The 17580-nt window shown below is 34.7% G+C and overlaps 2 protein-coding genes across 3 annotated transcripts; one reads left to right on the top strand and one right to left on the bottom strand.

Annotated features, from left to right (window-relative positions):
- Positions 1–5595: 5595 nt before the first annotated feature.
- On the top strand, positions 5596–11215 carry LOC114389353. Of its 2 annotated transcripts, XM_028350006.1 has the most exons (13): positions 5598–5843; positions 6098–6163; positions 6306–6392; positions 7202–7300; positions 7639–7734; positions 7895–7960; positions 8055–8145; positions 9160–9227; positions 9329–9394; positions 9668–9718; positions 9935–9999; positions 10411–10494; positions 10893–11215. In XM_028350006.1, exons 1-12 carry the CDS (start codon positions 5670–5672, stop codon positions 10466–10468), a joined length of 987 nt encoding a protein of 328 aa, XP_028205807.1. In that variant the 5' UTR covers positions 5598–5669; the 3' UTR covers positions 10469–10494; positions 10893–11215. The 2 variants fall into 2 exon arrangements, with proteins under 2 accessions (XP_028205808.1, XP_028205807.1); XM_028350007.1 differs by lacking the exons at positions 9935–9999; positions 10411–10494; positions 10893–11215 and having other exon boundaries at positions 5596–5843; positions 9558–9672.
- A 2489-nt stretch (positions 11216–13704) lies between these two features.
- Positions 13705–16182, bottom strand: LOC114390779. Its single transcript, XM_028351661.1, has 6 exons — positions 15843–16182; positions 15662–15746; positions 15260–15507; positions 14420–14702; positions 14177–14254; positions 13705–14040 (listed from the first exon to the last, which is right to left on the bottom strand). The coding sequence occupies exons 3-6, from the start codon at positions 15502–15504 to the stop codon at positions 13990–13992; spliced, it is 657 nt and encodes a 218-aa protein (XP_028207462.1). The 5' UTR covers positions 15505–15507; positions 15662–15746; positions 15843–16182; the 3' UTR covers positions 13705–13989.
- Between the last annotated feature and the right edge of the window lie 1398 nt (positions 16183–17580).

Here is a 17580-nt window from a genome sequence, read left to right as displayed (position 1 = left end):
TGTCTATGGCTACCTCGAATCCTTCTCCTTCTGCGCCTCAATCTTTTCCCAACTTAATCGCTGAAAAACTTGATGACTCTAATTATCTACATTGGAAACAACAAATTGAACCTGTCATCAAATCACATAAACTTCAGCGATTTGTCGTTAACCCTTCAATTCCTCAACGATATCTCACTGATGAAGATCGCATTGCGAACAAAGTGAATCCCGCGTATGAGGCTTGGGAAGTCCAAGACCAAACACTCCTCACATGGCTTCAATCAACATTGTCGAAGTCGATTCTCTCTCGAGTCATTGGCTCGATTCACTCGTATCAGGGCTAGGATAAAATTCATGAGTACTTCCATATGCAAACGAAGGCGCATGCCCACCAACTTCGCACTGACCTTCGCTCCACCTCCCTTGACGGCAAGACGATGCGTGAGTTCTTATCGCAGATCAAGAACATTGTTGACGAACTCGCACACGTCGACAATCCGGTACCTCATGAAGAACACGTCGATGCCATTCTTGAAGGCCTACCACAGGATTATGCACTAGTGATCTCTATTATTGAAAGCAAGTTCGAGACTCCTCCTGTCGCCGAAATTGAGGCTCTCCTTCTTGCACGTGAATCCCGAGCCAGCAAATTTCGTAAACAATCATTTGCTCCCTCTATCAATTACACTCAAGGGTATGTGCTCCCTAACTCAAATGATACTACCACTCGCAATAATTCTAATGGTGGATATGGCTGCAGTAGTGGAGGCTGTGGCAACAATGGTGATCGTCGTGGCGACGGTAATGGGAGGGTCCGTGGAGGACGTTTTGCGAACTTTCAATGCCAAATTTGCTTGAAATATGGTCACACTTCCAACATTTGTTTTTACAGGGCTGATTCAAATTATCATCCCCATGAGTCTCTTGTGCTCTATGATCCCCAGACTCTACAACTTGTGCAGATTAATCATTCTCAGTCTAACAATAGAACTTCCAACACTTGGGTGAATCCCAATTTGAAAAACTCCAGTCAAGATATTAATGTCACCTCAGCTACTCCTAGTGTCATGCTTGCCAATGTCTCTTCTACAGGTGCTGCCCATTCTGCATGGATCCCTGACTCAGGCGCATCATTTCATGTCACCGGTGAGCCTCAGAACATCCATCAACTAGGTCACTTTGAGGGTCCGGACCAAATTTTCATTGGAAACAGTCAAGGTTTTCATATTAATGGTTCTGGTTCTTCTTCCTTTTTGTCTCCTATTAACTCACATGTTTGTTTTAGACTAAACAACTTACTTCATGTCCCATCTATTACCAAAAATTTGTTAAGTGTGAACAAATTTGCCAAGGACAATTCTGTTTTCTTTGAGTTTCACCCTCATCATTATCTTGTCAAATCTCAGGGGACTCATGAAACTTTGCTTCAAGGTGTTGTTGTTGTTGATGGTCTGTATTCCTTTCCCAACCTAAAGCTTCAAGAGTCATCTATGTTGTTGTCCTCTAGACTATGGTGGAACTTCAACTAAACCACAAAATAAAAAATGTCCAATCTGATTGGGGGGGGGGGGGGGGGAGAATACAAGCCTTTCACTACCTTTTTGCCTAATCATGGCATCACTCATAGATTGATTTGCCCCCCCCCCCCCCTCCCTCACACCATTAAAATGGTGTGGTTGAAAGAAAGCATAGACACATTGTTGAACTTGGTCTTACAATCCTTCATCATGCTTCTTTGCCTCTTGCCTTTTGGGACTTTGCTTTCACTACTGTAGTATATCTAATTAATAGACTACCTACTGCATCTTTAAATTTTAACATTCCTTTCACAATCTTGTTTAACAAATCACCAGACTACAAATTTCTAAGAACTTTTGGGTGTGCTTGTTTCCCTTTCTTGAGACCTTACAGTACCCACAAACTTGATTTCAGATCACAAGAATGTGTATTTCTAGGCTATTCATCTTCCCACAAAGGCTATAAATGTCTATCTACTTCAGGCAAAATTTACATTTCCAAAGATGTTATTTTTAATGAAATGCGATTTCCATATTGTGATTTTTTCAAGCAAAGTCCTACTCAGGCTACCTCTTTCTCTCAATATTTTACACTTAATCCTGACTTGTCTCTACCTTGTCATAACTCCTCTTTGACCTCTCCAACCCCTACACATCAGCTTTCTATTTCCTCTCCCATCTCTGCTGTTGTCCCCTCACAGTAACTTATTTTGTCCTCAAATAACATTCTCCATAATAATGAAACTAGTCCTACATCTGTGTCACAACCTGAATCTGATTTCTCATCCCCTCATGAATCCCTTGAACATGGTGAGCCTGTTTCTAGAACTACCAATGCTCATCCTATGCAAACTAGGTCCAAATCAGGGATACATACTCCTCGAATTCATCATTCACTATTTTTGGCACATAGTGAACCAAAAGGTGTTAAACAGGATCTCGCTTATCCAAATTGGCTTTCTGCCATGCAACTTGAATATGTTGCCTTACTAAAGAATCACACCTAGGATTTAGTTCCCTTGCACTCTAACAGAAAAGCAGTAGGGTGTAAATGGGTTTTTCGGATCAAAGAAAATGCGGATGGGTCCATCAACAAGTACAAAGCTCGGTTAGTGGCCAAGGGCTTTCACCAAGTCCATGGTTTTGACTTTCATGAGACGTTTTTCCTGTTGTTAAACCTATCACTATTAGGCTTATCATTACTCTTGCCCTTACTAATAATTGGGGGTTATTTCAATTGGATGTGAATAATGCTTTCCTCAATGACCTTTTAGATGAAATAGTTTACATGGTGCAACCTTCAGGATTTGAAGTTGAAGACAAATCCTTTGTTTGTAAGCTTAACAAGGCCCTTTATGGGCTGAAACAAGCACCAAGGCTGTGGTTTGACCGACTAAAAATTACTTTGATTCAGTTTGAGTTTCAAGCTAGCAAGTGTGATCCATCATTTCATGTATAAGCGTCAAGCTCACACTATTTTTCTTCTAGTATATGTGGATGATATTATCCTCAACGACAACTCATCTTTTCTCATCCAGCAGATTACAACTCAACTTAATTCTGCATTCTCTCTCAAACAACTAGGTCAATTGGACTATTTCTTGGGTTTTGAGATCAAGTATCTACCTGATAGGTCTTTTCTCATGACTCAAGGCAAGTACATTAAAGACCTCCTTCACAGGACTCACATGGCTGAAGCTCATTCTATTTCTTCTCATATGGCCTTTTCTTGCAAACTGTCTAAAATTGGTGGTGATTTATTTCAAGATCCTACTCTCTACGGATCTACAGTTGGTGCTTTGCAGTATGCTACTCTAACAAGACCAAAAATTGCATTTGCTGTTAATAAAGTTTGCCAATTCATGGCAAATCCCTTAGACACTCATTAGGGGGCAGTCAAGAGAATCCTAAGGTATCTTAAGGGCACCCTCTCCTATGGTCTTCTCATGAAACCTGCTGCTGTTGGGAAACCTTTATCAATTACAGCCATGTGCGATGCTGATTGGGCTTCTGATGTTGATGACAGAAGATCAACCTCTGGCTCTACTATTTTCTTAGGTCCTAATTTGATCTCTTGGTGGTCAAGAAAACAACAAGTTACAACCAGATCCAGTACGGAGGCTGAATATCACAGTATAGCTCAAACCTCAGCTAAATTAACTTGGGTTCAGGCTCTGTTACAGGAACTTCAGGTTCCCTTCTCTACTCCTATACTGCTCTGTGACAATCAGAGTGCAGTAGCTAGTGCTCATAATCCTGTTTTTCATAGTAAAACTAATCATATGGAGATTGATGTCTTCTTTGTCAGAGAAAAGGTCCTGTCCAAACAGCTTCTCATTTATCAGATGCCAACCTTGAATCAATGGACTGATATATTAACCAAGCCTCTCTCCTCAACTAGATTTGAGTTGCTAAGAGGCAAACTCAATGTGCAACATTTCTCTAGCAACCCTCCACCTTGAGTTTGAAGGGGGGATTATAAATGCTTCCTTTTGTATTCAGTTTTAATGAAGGTGAAAGATATAAAATACACCATTCAGATTTTTAACTTTTCTCTTTAAGATTCTTTAAGAGAGTCAAAATTGAGTAATGTAGGATTTTAGTTTTTTTTTCTTTTAAAATTTTGTACCGTACGAAATAATATAAAAAAAAATTCCTTCCTTCTCTATTGCTGTTCTGATTTTCCTTTATTCAGATGCTATGTCATTGTAGTTCAGTTCTTTATTACTGTGTTCCCATTTTGAACCAATTGAACCACAAAAAATAGTTGGTTGGGTACTCAATATTCATGAGTGGGGCAAGGAAGGTAACGGGAAATGAGTTTAAATTCTGTTTATGTTTTTATTGTTTCATCGTTTTTTTTAGATCAGTGCGTTAGTAGATATTGGTTGGGTACTCAATATATACTAGTACGTTTCATTTGGGATTATTGGATTAACGATGCCCCTTAACCTCTGACCATTGGATAATTTTTCACGCTACAAATAAAACTTCCTCAAAAAATATTTTGTGCCTTTATTTTTCCCTTACGTTCTCCTCGAGGTTCTCTTTTTTACCTTTGTTGTTCACGCCTTGTGCTACCATTAGTGTGCTCCGTTCTTTTTCAATTATTTATTTAATTGAATTTTTCCATGCCTAATTAATGATATATTTTAATAAATTTACATGATATTAAATTATTAGTCTTTCAAGTTTTATTTTTTTATAATTAGTTTTCTATTTTTACAGAACTAGTAGTAGTTAAATGTGTATTAGTTCTTAATAAATATATTTTATTACATATATTATTGTAAATAGAGAAAAATATATACATAATTATTTTTCTATTAATATTGATGTTCATATTAAAAATATTAAATTTAAAAAATATTATTTATTGCATATGTTACACAAGTATAAATATTATTTTTTCTTAACAAATCTTAGGGGATGTACATGAGAAATAATTATTTTACCTTTTTAAATTTGTCAATTAAACAATGTTTATTTTCTTTAAAATAATTAAAGCACACTATTAGCGTGTTTTAATTAACTTATTATAGATTAAAAACTGAATTTAATAGTTAGGCATGTAAAAGTTTTTACATTATCAATTAATAAAAAAAATATGCACTGAAAATATAAAATAATTTTACATAATTATCTAATTACAGTATAAAAGTAATTTTTATATTTTTAAAATAGTCATAAATAACAATTTTTCTTAAACCTAAATATTTTTTCCTACAATTTAGTGCTTTTTTAATTATCATCCTTGCAATTTTGTTTTTTTTTTAGTTATGGTAAAATATGTTTATTTTTATTTTTGTGTTTAAAGTGCTTTAGCAAGCATTTTTTTCATTGTTTAAAATATTTTTTCACTGTTTAACACATATATTTTGCAAGGAATAAAAATAATTTTTTTTGGCGAAAATGAAAAATGTTAAATTACAATTTGTAAAAAATAAAGTTTAATATCTATTTAATACAAAACAGTTTATACTATGATTATTTGAATTCCTTTAAAAAAAATTAAAAAAATTGAAGAAAAGTTATTTGGTCGGAAAGAAACAAACACAAGTGTTAGTTTGTTACCAAAATGGCAAGATGAGTACTTGTGTTGTGTGTTGGACTTGGGTTGGTATATTCAGTTTTCAGGAGAGTTTGGTATACACACAACACAACACCAACATGAAGAGCATGGTGACGCCATTGACGAGGGTCTTACCCTTTCGTCACCCAAATGGCTATAATACCCTTCCCTTCTCTCTTACACGCTACCCTTCCTCACCGAACTTCTCCTTCTCCTTCTCCCCTCTCACTCTCACTCTTTCCATGGCCGCTTCACCACAATCCTCCGCTCCGGTACCTCTCTCTTTCTCTTCCTTCCACCCAATTGAACCGTACTTAGCTTGCACGCTTCGAAATTTGAACTTTGCATCACTTGATTGGAGTTTGGAATATATATATTTTTTTGTTTTTGCTTGTTTTCTTGTCTGTTTCTATCGTGTGATTGAAATTCTGAAGTGCTCAATGATACAAAGTCCATTGTTCTTTCGGTGATGATTATTTTTATGAAAAAATAATAATATTTGTTCTATTGATGGTTTCTGAATCAGACTGTGTCGCCTGGTGATGCTAACATCAACAAAGATGGTGTATTTCAATTGATTCAAGCACATCAGGTATTGTATCGGTTATCACTTATCAGTTCTATTCAATCTGTTAGGTGTGAACTTTGATGTTGTTTAACATTGAAATATATATTTGTGTGTGTGTGTGATTGGTTGTGTTAATTTATTGATTGGAGCTGTTTTGCTATGATAGGAAAAAGCTGCTAGACTTCCACCAGTTGAGGAAATTCGAACTGTCCTTGATCGTAGCGTGCGTGGGATGCTCTCTACATTCTCGAAGGTTTCTGTGCTTTCCTTACTATGTGATTTGTATTTTGTACAACTGGTAGTTTTTCCTATGTTGTTAAAAGTTTGGTGATCATAGCTGAGTGTAATTCATGAGGATCAAAAACTTAGGGTGTGTTTGGTTTCTGGTTTTAGAAACTGTTTCTAGGTTTCAAGAAAAAAAAAAAAAAAAAGCAGACATGTGCGCGATCACACCAAGTTTGTGCCTCACTAATGCAGCATCAGTCCAGATGACTTGCATACTAGGATCACAAAACAGAATATGTGAAAACATCTCCCAGCTCTTTCTATTCTTTGGTTTTTAAAGCACTTGTTTTTGGAAACAATTTTCAAAACTTAATATTTTTTTTTTTTGAGAAATTGATTGCTGGGTAGTATTAAATTATTTTATAAAACAGTTTTTTTAAATTAAAAAAGTGAGAAGGAAATCAAACAAGCCAATAACTATCTTCTCTGATGTTGAAATGATCTGCAATCACCTTTGAAAAATAGAAAAATTGTGTTAGCATATAACTATTATTTTTCCTGGTGAGACATGGAGAAAGGACATTTTGTCTTTCTGGGAGTTTAGTTGTGCCCGAATCTTCAGTTATTTCTGGTACTAAAGGACTAATGAAACTGCAAACACCCTTCCCATTCTAGTAACAACAGCAATAGCAAAATCCAAGTCTGGCAGAGCAATAAAATTGAAACCTTGCTGCCTTTTGTGTAAATATATTTTGCCTGGAATTTTGTTTGTGTTTATTGGAAGACAACTTAAATACCCTCTTGTCATCTGGTCTTCTTTTGATTTTTAACATGCAGAAGTTCGATGGTTATCCATCAGGGTCTATGGTTGACTTTGCTTGTGATTCAAATGGATATCCTATATTAGCAGTGAGCGACTTGGCAGTTCATTCGAAGGTTTTTCTTTTTTTCCTCCAAAATTTTCCTATTGTTACAAAATGATAAATATAAATAATTTAAATTTTAAAGATTAAAAGTGCTTCGGGTTGTGAACTGACTTCACAAGAAATAGGATTTGATGTTGAATGTGGTTTTGTTAACCGGCTTATATTATATATAATCATTCAGTACGTTATGCTGAGCTTGGCTTGTACAATACCACAAGTTCAATTTCAAATCCTATTTTTCCTGTCTTCAACCAGCACATGGTCTTGTTAACATTTATAATTCTTGAGACCACCTACAGTTAAAAGCTTGCTTCCATTGCCAAAGAATCTTTTTGTTTTCCTTTTCAGGACCTAACTGCCAATCCTAAATGTTCATTGCTTGTGGCTAGAGATCCTGAAGATAGGACTGATTTAGTGATTACTGTACATGGTGATGCTATCTCTGTAAGTTATGATCTTCTGTTCATCCCCCAGCTATACATGGTTTCTTTTTGTGTTTTCATTTCCTTTTACTATTGCATATTGGATTATATAGTTGTTATATTATAGAATCATTATATGAAGATTTTGAAGTTTAAATGCATTGCTGAATTTTTTTTTTCAGGTACCTGAAAATGAAAGAGAAGCCGTTCGAGCTGCATATTTGGCGAGGCATCCCAATGCATTTTGGGTAAATTTGTTCATCACTCTTCTTTGTAATTCATGTCTTTTCCTTCTTCTTATTGTTGTATAATTAACAACTATGAAACCGTCCAATATTGAAGGTTGACTTTGGAGACTTCCGATTCTTGCGCATTGAACCAAAAGTTGTACGATTTGTGTCAGGTGTTGCCACGGCTTTGTTAGGATCAGGAGGTTTGTTAACCCTGTCACTCTTGTTGGTTTAATTTTCTGATTTGCTTTTTTTTTATTATTAAACTAAAGGATGTAATTATTGTGTAAACTTTTTGTCATCTTAATAAAGTCTCTGAAGTAGTTTGTTAGAATAATATATAATAGTTACTAGTTAGCTGTTAGAATAATGGTAGTTAATTATATCAGGTATGCTGAGCAGTTCTGGTGTTAGGGGTAGGGAGTTAGTTTAAACAAGAGGGGTATGGTTGAAGGATTATTCATTATAGTTGAAGCCTTGAAGGTAAGGGTGATTTGCAGCAATAGGAGAGGTTTTAGGGTTTTAGATTTGTGGGTGTTTGGATGGTGTGAAGTTGGGAGAAAGCTCTTCTAATGTGAGCTAGTCTCTAAAGTGAGCAACATAATATCCATTCTTGATTTAATTTGAAGTGTATTGTGATCTTAACCTACTAAAATTTAAGAGTGGTTTTATCCTTATTTTCTCACTTTAGAGATACTCTTTTTCAGATGAGTTTTTCTCTCTTGTGAATGTTACCTGTGGGCTTCCTAAGTAATTAAGAAACACTTAAGCATCTAGGTGAACAAATCATCCAGATTCCTAATAAATATTATAAAAAAATAAAACACCGTAAAAAAAAACCCTCTAAACCAACGTACTGAGATTGTTTGTATTTTAAGTAGAGGATTTCTTGATGATGGTGCATTCTGCATCATATGGGATGATAAGAACCAAGTCTTTCGAGTAGGTTTATTCGATTGGAAACTGTACTGGTTATCTGGTTTTAGGATAGCCTTCATTTTTATTGCAAAGAATCTGTAATAAATCATTGCATTTTGGGGTAAATTTTTTTATCTTTATCTACTTAATTGTTGATCATAATGTCTTGCCATCACAATGGAAAGCTTCATGAATGAGCAAATATCATCTCTGGACCATAAGTGAATTTTGTGTGTTCTCTATATCGTCCTTGACAATTTATGTCATGTTTTTCTTTTGATTTTGATTTTGATTTTCAGAGTTTAGTGGAGATGAGTATAAATCTGCAAAAGTTGACCCCATAGCTCAGTTTTCCAAGCCAGTGGCGGTAGTGATCTCTAATCGACCATTATATGTTACACATCTACAATGCCTTTCAGAAGTCGGACATTTTTTATTCTAATATAGATAAACTGTGTTGTTTAACAGTCTCATATGAACAAAGATCATGCTGAAGATAACAAAGTGATTGTGCAGCATTGGACCTCAGTTCCAGTATGTTGTCTTGACCATTCTACAGTATACAATATAAAAAATAAAAGAAGCTCTTTAATTCAATTGCTAATATCATGTAAAATTACTTTGTTAAACCAGTGTGCAATATGATATCTTAGTGTGATGTGTGATATTAATATTCAGTGGGGTGCCACATTAACAGGCTTAAAAGAATCTATGAGGATGACTCTCTAATTGTCTTGTATTCATCAATCATCATGGGGGTATGATGTTCAGCATTAATTTAACTGAATTCATCATCATCATCTGCAAGTGGACTTTGCCGACATACTAGATTTGGATAGTCTTGGTTTCAATGTTAAGGTACTTCCTTCGTTATGTTTTTTCTTTTTTAATAATTGTTTTGCCTATTACTTTAGGAACTATTTTTATTTTAAAATTCACTTATAAATTTGACAAATGAAGTCTTTAATAAGTTGGTCTTTTCAATAGTCTTTTATCCTCAGCCCTGCAGTTTTTGGATAGTTTTTTGAGTTTGAAATTTGCACCTTATTTATTAGAAGATTTTTTTTTTTGTAGGCTGGTTACCAGGGTGATACTTTCAAGCTTCGTGTACCTTTCCCTCGACGTGCTGAAGATAGAAAGTGAGACATCATATTTGATATAAACTCCCATCTGCAAAAAAGGACATATCTATATTCATTAGATCAAATATGCTCTTCTGTTTTCCAGTTTACTTATGCAATTCCATGCTTGTGTGAAATTTGATGAAAATGGTAGTATTACTGTATTAGTCTAGGCTTTACTGTTCAGTTGATTAAACTTGATGCTGTTAATCAAACAAATACCATTTTTCTATCTTTTTTCGTCCTTTTGGGATGATGAGATTCATCATGTCCATGCCAAGGACTCCTTTGCTGAATAACTAAGTTGTGAGCTTCCTATTGCCATGGGCTTATGGGTTTCCGATAAGGAATTAGGAAGAATAACCTTTCCTGAAGCATGTTGGGTTTATTTTCCACAGAGAAGTGATTCTTTTACTGTTTTTCTTTTAGGGATGTGAAGACTCTCATTGTTGAGATGCTTCAAGCTGCTAGGCCTAAAGTTGATTGATCACGCCATTGATCAATGATGAACAGGTGCTCCTCCAAACTTCATATAATCCCTCAATTCAATTCATGTGCTTCAGTCTCCAAGATTTGTCATTTTTCTTCGTTCAGAGATTAGTTGGCTATGTATGCCTTGCAACTAAATATTCACATACCACATAAATTATTAACAATATTTGTGCCAAACAAATACTTGCTTACGTATTGGTAATTAGTTTTTTGTCTGCTACTTTCAGACCAACTTACAAATCTTTGGTAATCGTTAAATTGAGTTGCCTGGTTTGGTAGTCAAAGGAACGTTTTCAATCTTAATTGGATTGTATTAAAGTTTGCAAAAAGGTCAAAAAGTAGTGAAGCAGATGCTTAAAAAATGGAATATTATAAGATGTGCTTGCTGTACTCATCCCCTTCTGTTTGAAATGCTGCAGCACCTGCCAGTCATCCTGGGGAGAGGACAAAATGTATACGTCAAAAAAGTAAATGCAGTTATAATTTCCAAAGATAAAGATGACAAAGCAAATGGTTGACTTTTGTCATTTCTTTTATACACACTATTTAGTATTCTTACTAGGGAAAGCACTTGAAAATTCAGACATACAAGTGGTATGGTATTTTATCAAAGAAACAAACCCTTTATACATAAATGATTTTGTGTATTTCTTCCTGGTGTACTCTTGTATAGAGTTGGAACAATGTATGGATAATCCTTAAGAAACAACAACAATTATTTATTTTGTGCATGTTTATTTTATTGTTGCAAATAGACTTTTGAGACAAAATGAGATTTGCGAAAATATCGAGATCCTTCCTTTTGCAAAATGGAGTTTATGGATCATTTAATTTATTTGAAAATTTGTACACCACATTTTGAACGAACATCCAAACATGTTTGTTCGTACCTTGACCTATTATAAGTTCAAAGGAATGAACACTTGGAAACTACATTTGCGTTATGGGAGAAAGTACAGCAAAGTCAGATCTGTTTGTCTGTTGTGATGATTTTTGTACTTTGACATAATAGAACAGCGGCTGAATGAATGTTGTGTCAATCAAGTTTGCTAAACGGCTAGGGACTTAGCCTACACAATGCCCTCTTTTAGACGTAGCTTCTTCTGTTGCTTAAAAAAGAAAGCACTATTGGGGAGTTTGAGTTATTACACACACCTAACGGTTTCTAGAACATGTTATCATGGCTTGAGAGAAACCTTTAATTGATACAGTACAGGATGATGAGGCAGTGTAACTAATTTCAATCCAAACAAGCACTGAAGAATTAGAGTGTATTTGAAAAACCGCTTTTATCCATGTTAATGGACGTTGAACTTAAAGACACAAGATTTGCTCATTGAATCTTCTCTTGGAAAGTGTGAATGTTTCTAGGGTTTCTAACGGTAATTCAAATATGCTATTAATAAGTTTTGTCGTTTAAGAAAATATATCATAACATATTTAAAATGGTAATTTAAACACCCTATTGATGTAAGTTTTGTCATTTTAGATGATATATCATTACGTAAGTTTTGTTGTTACAAAACATATTATGATTTTTGAATTTTAACTAGAAATCCTAAAAGGTTAAAACGAACTTTCAAATCAATCCTTTTTTTCAAGTGTTTTTTTGTTCAATCGACTTAAAATATGTGCAAATAATAAACCATTGCATGTAGGAAATTATATAGGCTTGTTTCTTTGATTTTTTATTTCAAGAATTTTTTTAACTCTAGTCTATTTTTTTTAGTTGTAAGAATTGAACACGATATTAAAAAATTTACAACACTTACAAATATTGATCTTGTTCGATCAACTAAAATAGACCGACTCTATTATTATCTTAATCTCTACTAAGTGATGTTTTAATAAAACGATAGGACATTAATGGAATGCTATGTTTAAGTATTATAATATAGAATGATTTGATCAAATAAATACACTTCTATATTTTATATTCTAAAAATAACTTAAATTAGAGATATTTGACAACGAGCAGTTGATTGGTGCGCACGACGAAAGAACGGTGCGTTGAAACAAGTCCTTTTTATATAACATTGCTTCTAAAAGCTAGCAAGTGGAAAATGGTACCTTCAAAGCTGCAAAGATGCACGTTTTTGTATAGCTGTCTTTGGTGTTACCCAGTCAATTTTCATGTTCATATGATTTTATGAAGCGATTTACTCTTGTTATTATAATCAGTGATTTGTTCAGCATTATTACATAGCCACTATTTTTATTTTCAATGACAGAAGGTCAACTTTCGTGGCAAGTGACGAGATAAGCTACAATCTTTTTTTTTATCCAAATTTCATATCTAGCAAAGAATTTGGGTGACAGATCTCTTGTCACATTGTTAGCTGAAAAACAAAAGCCGACAAAGACCAAAAGGGAAATATTTGCTGCCATTTCTTTCTTTCCTCTGCGTGAAATGCGTTCAATTTCTTGCGCTGTGAACGCACCTAAACCAGTTTGTTTTCTTATTCTCTTTTGCTAATGCTCAAACCAAATAAAAAGTAAAAATATAAATGTTGCACTTATGTAACTTTTCACGTGCCACAACTACCTTTACTCGCAAATATTATGAATCAGCATAAGGTTTTGATTTTGAGGGATCATAGAAAATTTCCGTGGCACACACTTAATAGGTCCCTATTAGATTGTGTTAGCTGAATTGAGATTGAAAATTCTCAAACAAATACCCTACTCCGTTTAATTTTAAAGATCAAGCTTAAAATAGGAAGGTATTTTTTGGTGGAGATTTGAGTACTAGAGTATAAAGATTCGCCTCAATTCTTCGTTTAGATCAAAATCTAATTTGCACTAGTGTTTAGATAGACACAACAAACTCAGTGAGATACCACAAACAAGTGGATGATGCTGAATGATGGACATACCGGAGGCTTACAATCCTTGAGAAGTATTTATTTTCCTTATTGGCTAATGCAACCCTATCTTCTTTTTTTATAACTTCCAAAGCTTCTAACGGTCAAAAACACTATGATTTCAATAACATTCAAAGGTACATACATCGTAGTGCTGTGTCGGCAAACTACAAATGTGGGGCACATAGCATATTTTGCATAAATGGGTTTTGCAAAAGATCGTCCAATCTCCACGCTACCCATTTTCATCGATGTTTCTCTTCAAAAAAATGAGAAAAAAAATACCATGGAGAGGGGGTTTTGCTGGACTTAAAATTAAGAAGTGCACGCCATAAGAAACAAAAAATTCAGAGAAAGAGGAAAGAGATGAAGGTGAGAAAATATTTTTGCTTAATTAATTGAAATGGATTGGATCGGATCGAATCTTACTCGTTTACAAAAAAACATTGAGGGGGCAACATACATGCCACACAAATATAAAAAAAACTTGAATCATCATTATCTTCACCATTCATCAATTCAAACAACATCATCATCATCATCACCATCTCCAAAACATTTCTTCTTCATGCTTCTTAAAAGGGCTTCCTTCTTCCCCCTTCTTGTGGATCCGCTCAATTGATTTTTTTTTTCTTTCTTTCCATCATATCATTCATTCAGAATCACTTTCCATGCTTCCCATAGCCTTCAAACCTCTTGGTCTCTGCATCCAAAAAAAAAGAAAATATATAAGCCGTGTGGTATATATACATACAAACACACACGCTATATAGAAATTTAGATCTAAGTCACAAAAGGTAAAGTAAAAAGCCCACAACACAAAGCCACCAACCACGTACCTTCTTGTTACTTTTCTTCTCCCTAACTTCATATCTCTCTTGGCACATATCAGTCAACCACGCCCCGGGACTCACCAACTGTAACCAAAAACAAACAAAGACAAGATAAGGTGGTGAGAATAAAGATCAACCCAACCCCAACCCAAATCACCCACCAAAATTAACCCCCTGTTTTTACTATAAATAAAAACATAAAATACCCTTTTTTTATTAAGAGAGAGAGAGAAACAAAAAACAACTTACAAGTAAGCTTCTTTGAATGATTTTGGCCCTCTTTTTGGGTCGCTGAGGAAGCTTGCAACCCTTCATGGCCAGAAAATCTTCCTCTTTCTCCTTGCTTGAGAGAGTGATGTAGAGCTTGGGCCAAACTAGGGCTCGTTCTTCGCCGTTGATGCCTTCGCCGCCGGTGACCTTGCCGTTCTCCTCCGCCGAACCCCGCGTCGTGTAGTACCGGTCCTCCTTCTCCGGCGACGCCGATTTCCTTGTCTCGCCGGCCGATGACCGGAGAATCGCCCCGTCGGAATTCCTGCACCCAAATTAAACGTCAAAAACCACAACAAAAAACATAAAAATACGTAAATTTCAGACATTATGGCAGAATTAACAGATCCAATGCCCTCTTGTTCTAAAAAAAGAAAAACAAATAAAAAAACGGTTACACCCCAAAAAAGTATATTCTTACGGCTTTACCCCATCTGGGTATGTTAAAAAAAACTTGATTTTTTACATCATCAAAAACCTATTTTTTCCTGTTAAGAAGAAACGAATAGTGAAATGAAAAAAAAAAGAATTTTTTTCTCCCTTAGCTGCTTTTCATCCTCTGAGAGAATTCTCAGCAACTCTAAAAAGGGAAAACAACACCATTACAACCCATCAATCAAAACCCCATTTTTCTTCTTCTTGAAACCAAACAAAATGAAAGAAAATTGGAGACGGGCAACATCATTGCATCCCATCAACCCAAAATCACATCTTCTCTGGGAAGCCAACCATAAGCCAGAAAAAAGAAAAAGGGTAGAAAAGTGGGGGAAGAAAATCATGAAGAAACCAAATCCCCTTAGTTGATGTTGTTGTTTTCAGCACCTTGTAAGGCGATTAAGTTGTTGATGATGATGATGGTGATGATGTTCTTTTTCTGGCACAGTGAGGCCAGAGCGATGATGCTCCATTGCAGAACCAAGTTTCCTTCTGATTCCACCGTTGAGCCTCGCTGAAATCCGAGGGTCCTTCACCCTCACACATCTCAGCCTCTTCCTGTTCCCCCACTGCAAGAAAAACTCTGGCTCCGAAGCCTTGCAATCTTTCTGGTTCCTCTCTTCTGTTTCCATAACCTACACCACAAAACAAAACACAACACAACACAACAAAAAACGCTCATCAAGCTTCGGTTTTTCGCCACAACACAAAAAGGGGGAAGGTGGCGAATGAAGAAACAAAACAATAAAAAAGAAAAACCCAATTTGGGCTTCGAGATTAGGATAATACCACCAAAGTGTGTGAAGGATTTTGCCTCCAACCTCAAGATCTGTGTCTCTCTGAAGAGACAACAACCCTTTGTGAAAAAATTGTCCTGCGAGGTGAAAACCAGAGATGATGGGGTCAAAACAAGGTGAGTTTGAAGAACAACAAAAAGAGACCCTTGAATGTGAATAAGAAGAAAACTTACAATGATAAAAATTCAGACACGAAGAAGGGTGTGTGTGTGTGTGTGTGTGTGTGTGCGTTTGTGTGATTTTCTCTGCAAACAACAACAACAACAAAAAGAGAGAGAGAAATCACAGATCTTCTTTCTCAGTTGTTAAATTTGCAAAGTTTCATATCTTCCTTTGCAAAACAATTTTTCTTTCAGTTCTTATTTTCCTTCACACACCTCTCTCTCTTGAAGAAGTGGTGTATGTGTGTATTCTGCAGCACTTTCTCTCTCTATATCTCTATTTTTCTGTGAGTGAAATGGAGTTTGAGGGTTATTATGTGCTCCTCTTTCTCTTCTCTTCCTCTAAAAATGAGTCATGAGCATTGTTGTGTATTTATCCTTCTTGTGGAGGGATGGGAAACTAGAGAGAATCAGGGCCGTTGGATGGAGAAGGGAAAGGTTTGGTGATTGATCACACAGTTTTGAGGGACCCGCACCCTCCTCAGACTCTTCTTCCCTCTTTTTTTCTCGATAATAATTGTCAAATATAAAATTAAATTACAATATTTAATGAATTTTGTATTGTTATGTTGGAGTAGGAAGATAAGAGATGGATGGGGGTTGTTATCAGAACGGACCTGCCCCCAATCCAACGGGTATGGGCTTGGTCTTGGGCTTAGGTTTGGGCCTGGTCCTCTTTTAAGACTGTGCTGAAGTTGATTTTTTTCTTGGGATCATTTGGGCATAAAACTTAACAAACATTTCTTGTATTCATGGTGATATGACTTACGTCATGTTATATAATTGTTGTTCACTTTACACACAAAAGATCTCCTCTTTGTTTCTCAAATCAACCTTTCACCATTAAATTAAATTAATCCTATGAGTTGTTGTATTTTATTTTAACCCCAAATATAAATTCCCCGAGAAAGAGAATTTGTATTTCTAATTAGACTTTAAAAAAAAAAACATGTATTGAAAAAGTTTACACAATTAAGTAATAAAAATAATATTTTGTATGACTTGGGACGTTGGATAGGGGAAAAGTTTTATCAGTTAATTATAATTTCTGAAAACGACTAAAATTTATTTGATTGACTATCACAATAAATTTTTTAGAAATTAAAGAGTTATGTATTATTTTGTCCATTATTTTGATTATTTATCATAAGAGTAACATGATATTTTTATTGTAGCAAAAGAAAATTTTTACTCAAGAAAATAAGATTTACATCTTCCAATGGAAAAACTTTCGTGAAAATTTTTTAAAAAAACATTCTCTAAAATCCCATGAATCTTATTTTTCAAAAAAACAAATGGATACCAAATATGAGAGACTAAGTGTCACTTAGTTGGAGTGTTTATTGTTTTCATTTTTAAAGAAAAAAAAATAAGAATGAAAATATGTTTAATTAAAAATTAGAAACAAAAGTATTTTAAAAAAAAAAAGCCTAAAACTGAAAATTTGCTTTGTAAATCAAAATAAACATGTGTTCCTAAATCTTGAAAATTTGAAAATCAAAACTATTTTTAGAAAAGGAAAATATAAAAAGAAATCAGAAAATAAATATTCAAACCAAATGCCACCTAAGATTCTCAATCCAAGATATTCACAAAACTTGAAAAAAAATTCCTACCAAACGCCTTCTTAAAGTAAATATTATAAATGACTTTTAAATTATATTTGGATAGTTTGTTTAAGTTTATTTGTTTAAAAATATTTATTTTAATAAAATAAGCAGTTTTTTTGTTTTTTTAGTCTACTCATCTA

The sequence above is a fragment of the Glycine soja genome, chromosome 16 (assembly GCF_004193775.1).
Source record: "Glycine soja cultivar W05 chromosome 16, ASM419377v2, whole genome shotgun sequence".
NCBI lineage: Eukaryota > Viridiplantae > Streptophyta > Magnoliopsida > Fabales > Fabaceae > Glycine > Glycine soja.
Note: the sequence above shows the minus strand (reverse complement) of the source record. Positions and strands in the feature narration are given on the sequence as shown.

Coding starts and splice junctions, on each gene's coding strand:
- LOC114390779 (XM_028351661.1), bottom strand. CDS start 15,504: ATGGAAACAGAAGAGAGGAACCAGAAAGATTGCAAGGCTTCGGAGCCA. Junction 14,703..15,259: donor CAACTTAATCGCCTTACAAG/GTGCTGAAAACA, acceptor ATTTGGGTGCAG/GAATTCCGACGGGGCGATTC. Junction 14,041..14,176: donor AGAAGAAAAGTAACAAGAAG/GTACGTGGTTGG, acceptor TTTTGGATGCAG/AGACCAAGAGGTTTGAAGGC.
- LOC114389353 (XM_028350006.1), top strand. CDS start 5,670: ATGAAGAGCATGGTGACGCCATTGACGAGGGTCTTACCCTTTCGTCAC. Junction 7,735..7,894: donor TACATGGTGATGCTATCTCT/GTAAGTTATGAT, acceptor TTTTTTTTTCAG/GTACCTGAAAATGAAAGAGA. Junction 9,228..9,328: donor AGTTTTCCAAGCCAGTGGCG/GTAGTGATCTCT, acceptor GTTGTTTAACAG/TCTCATATGAACAAAGATCA.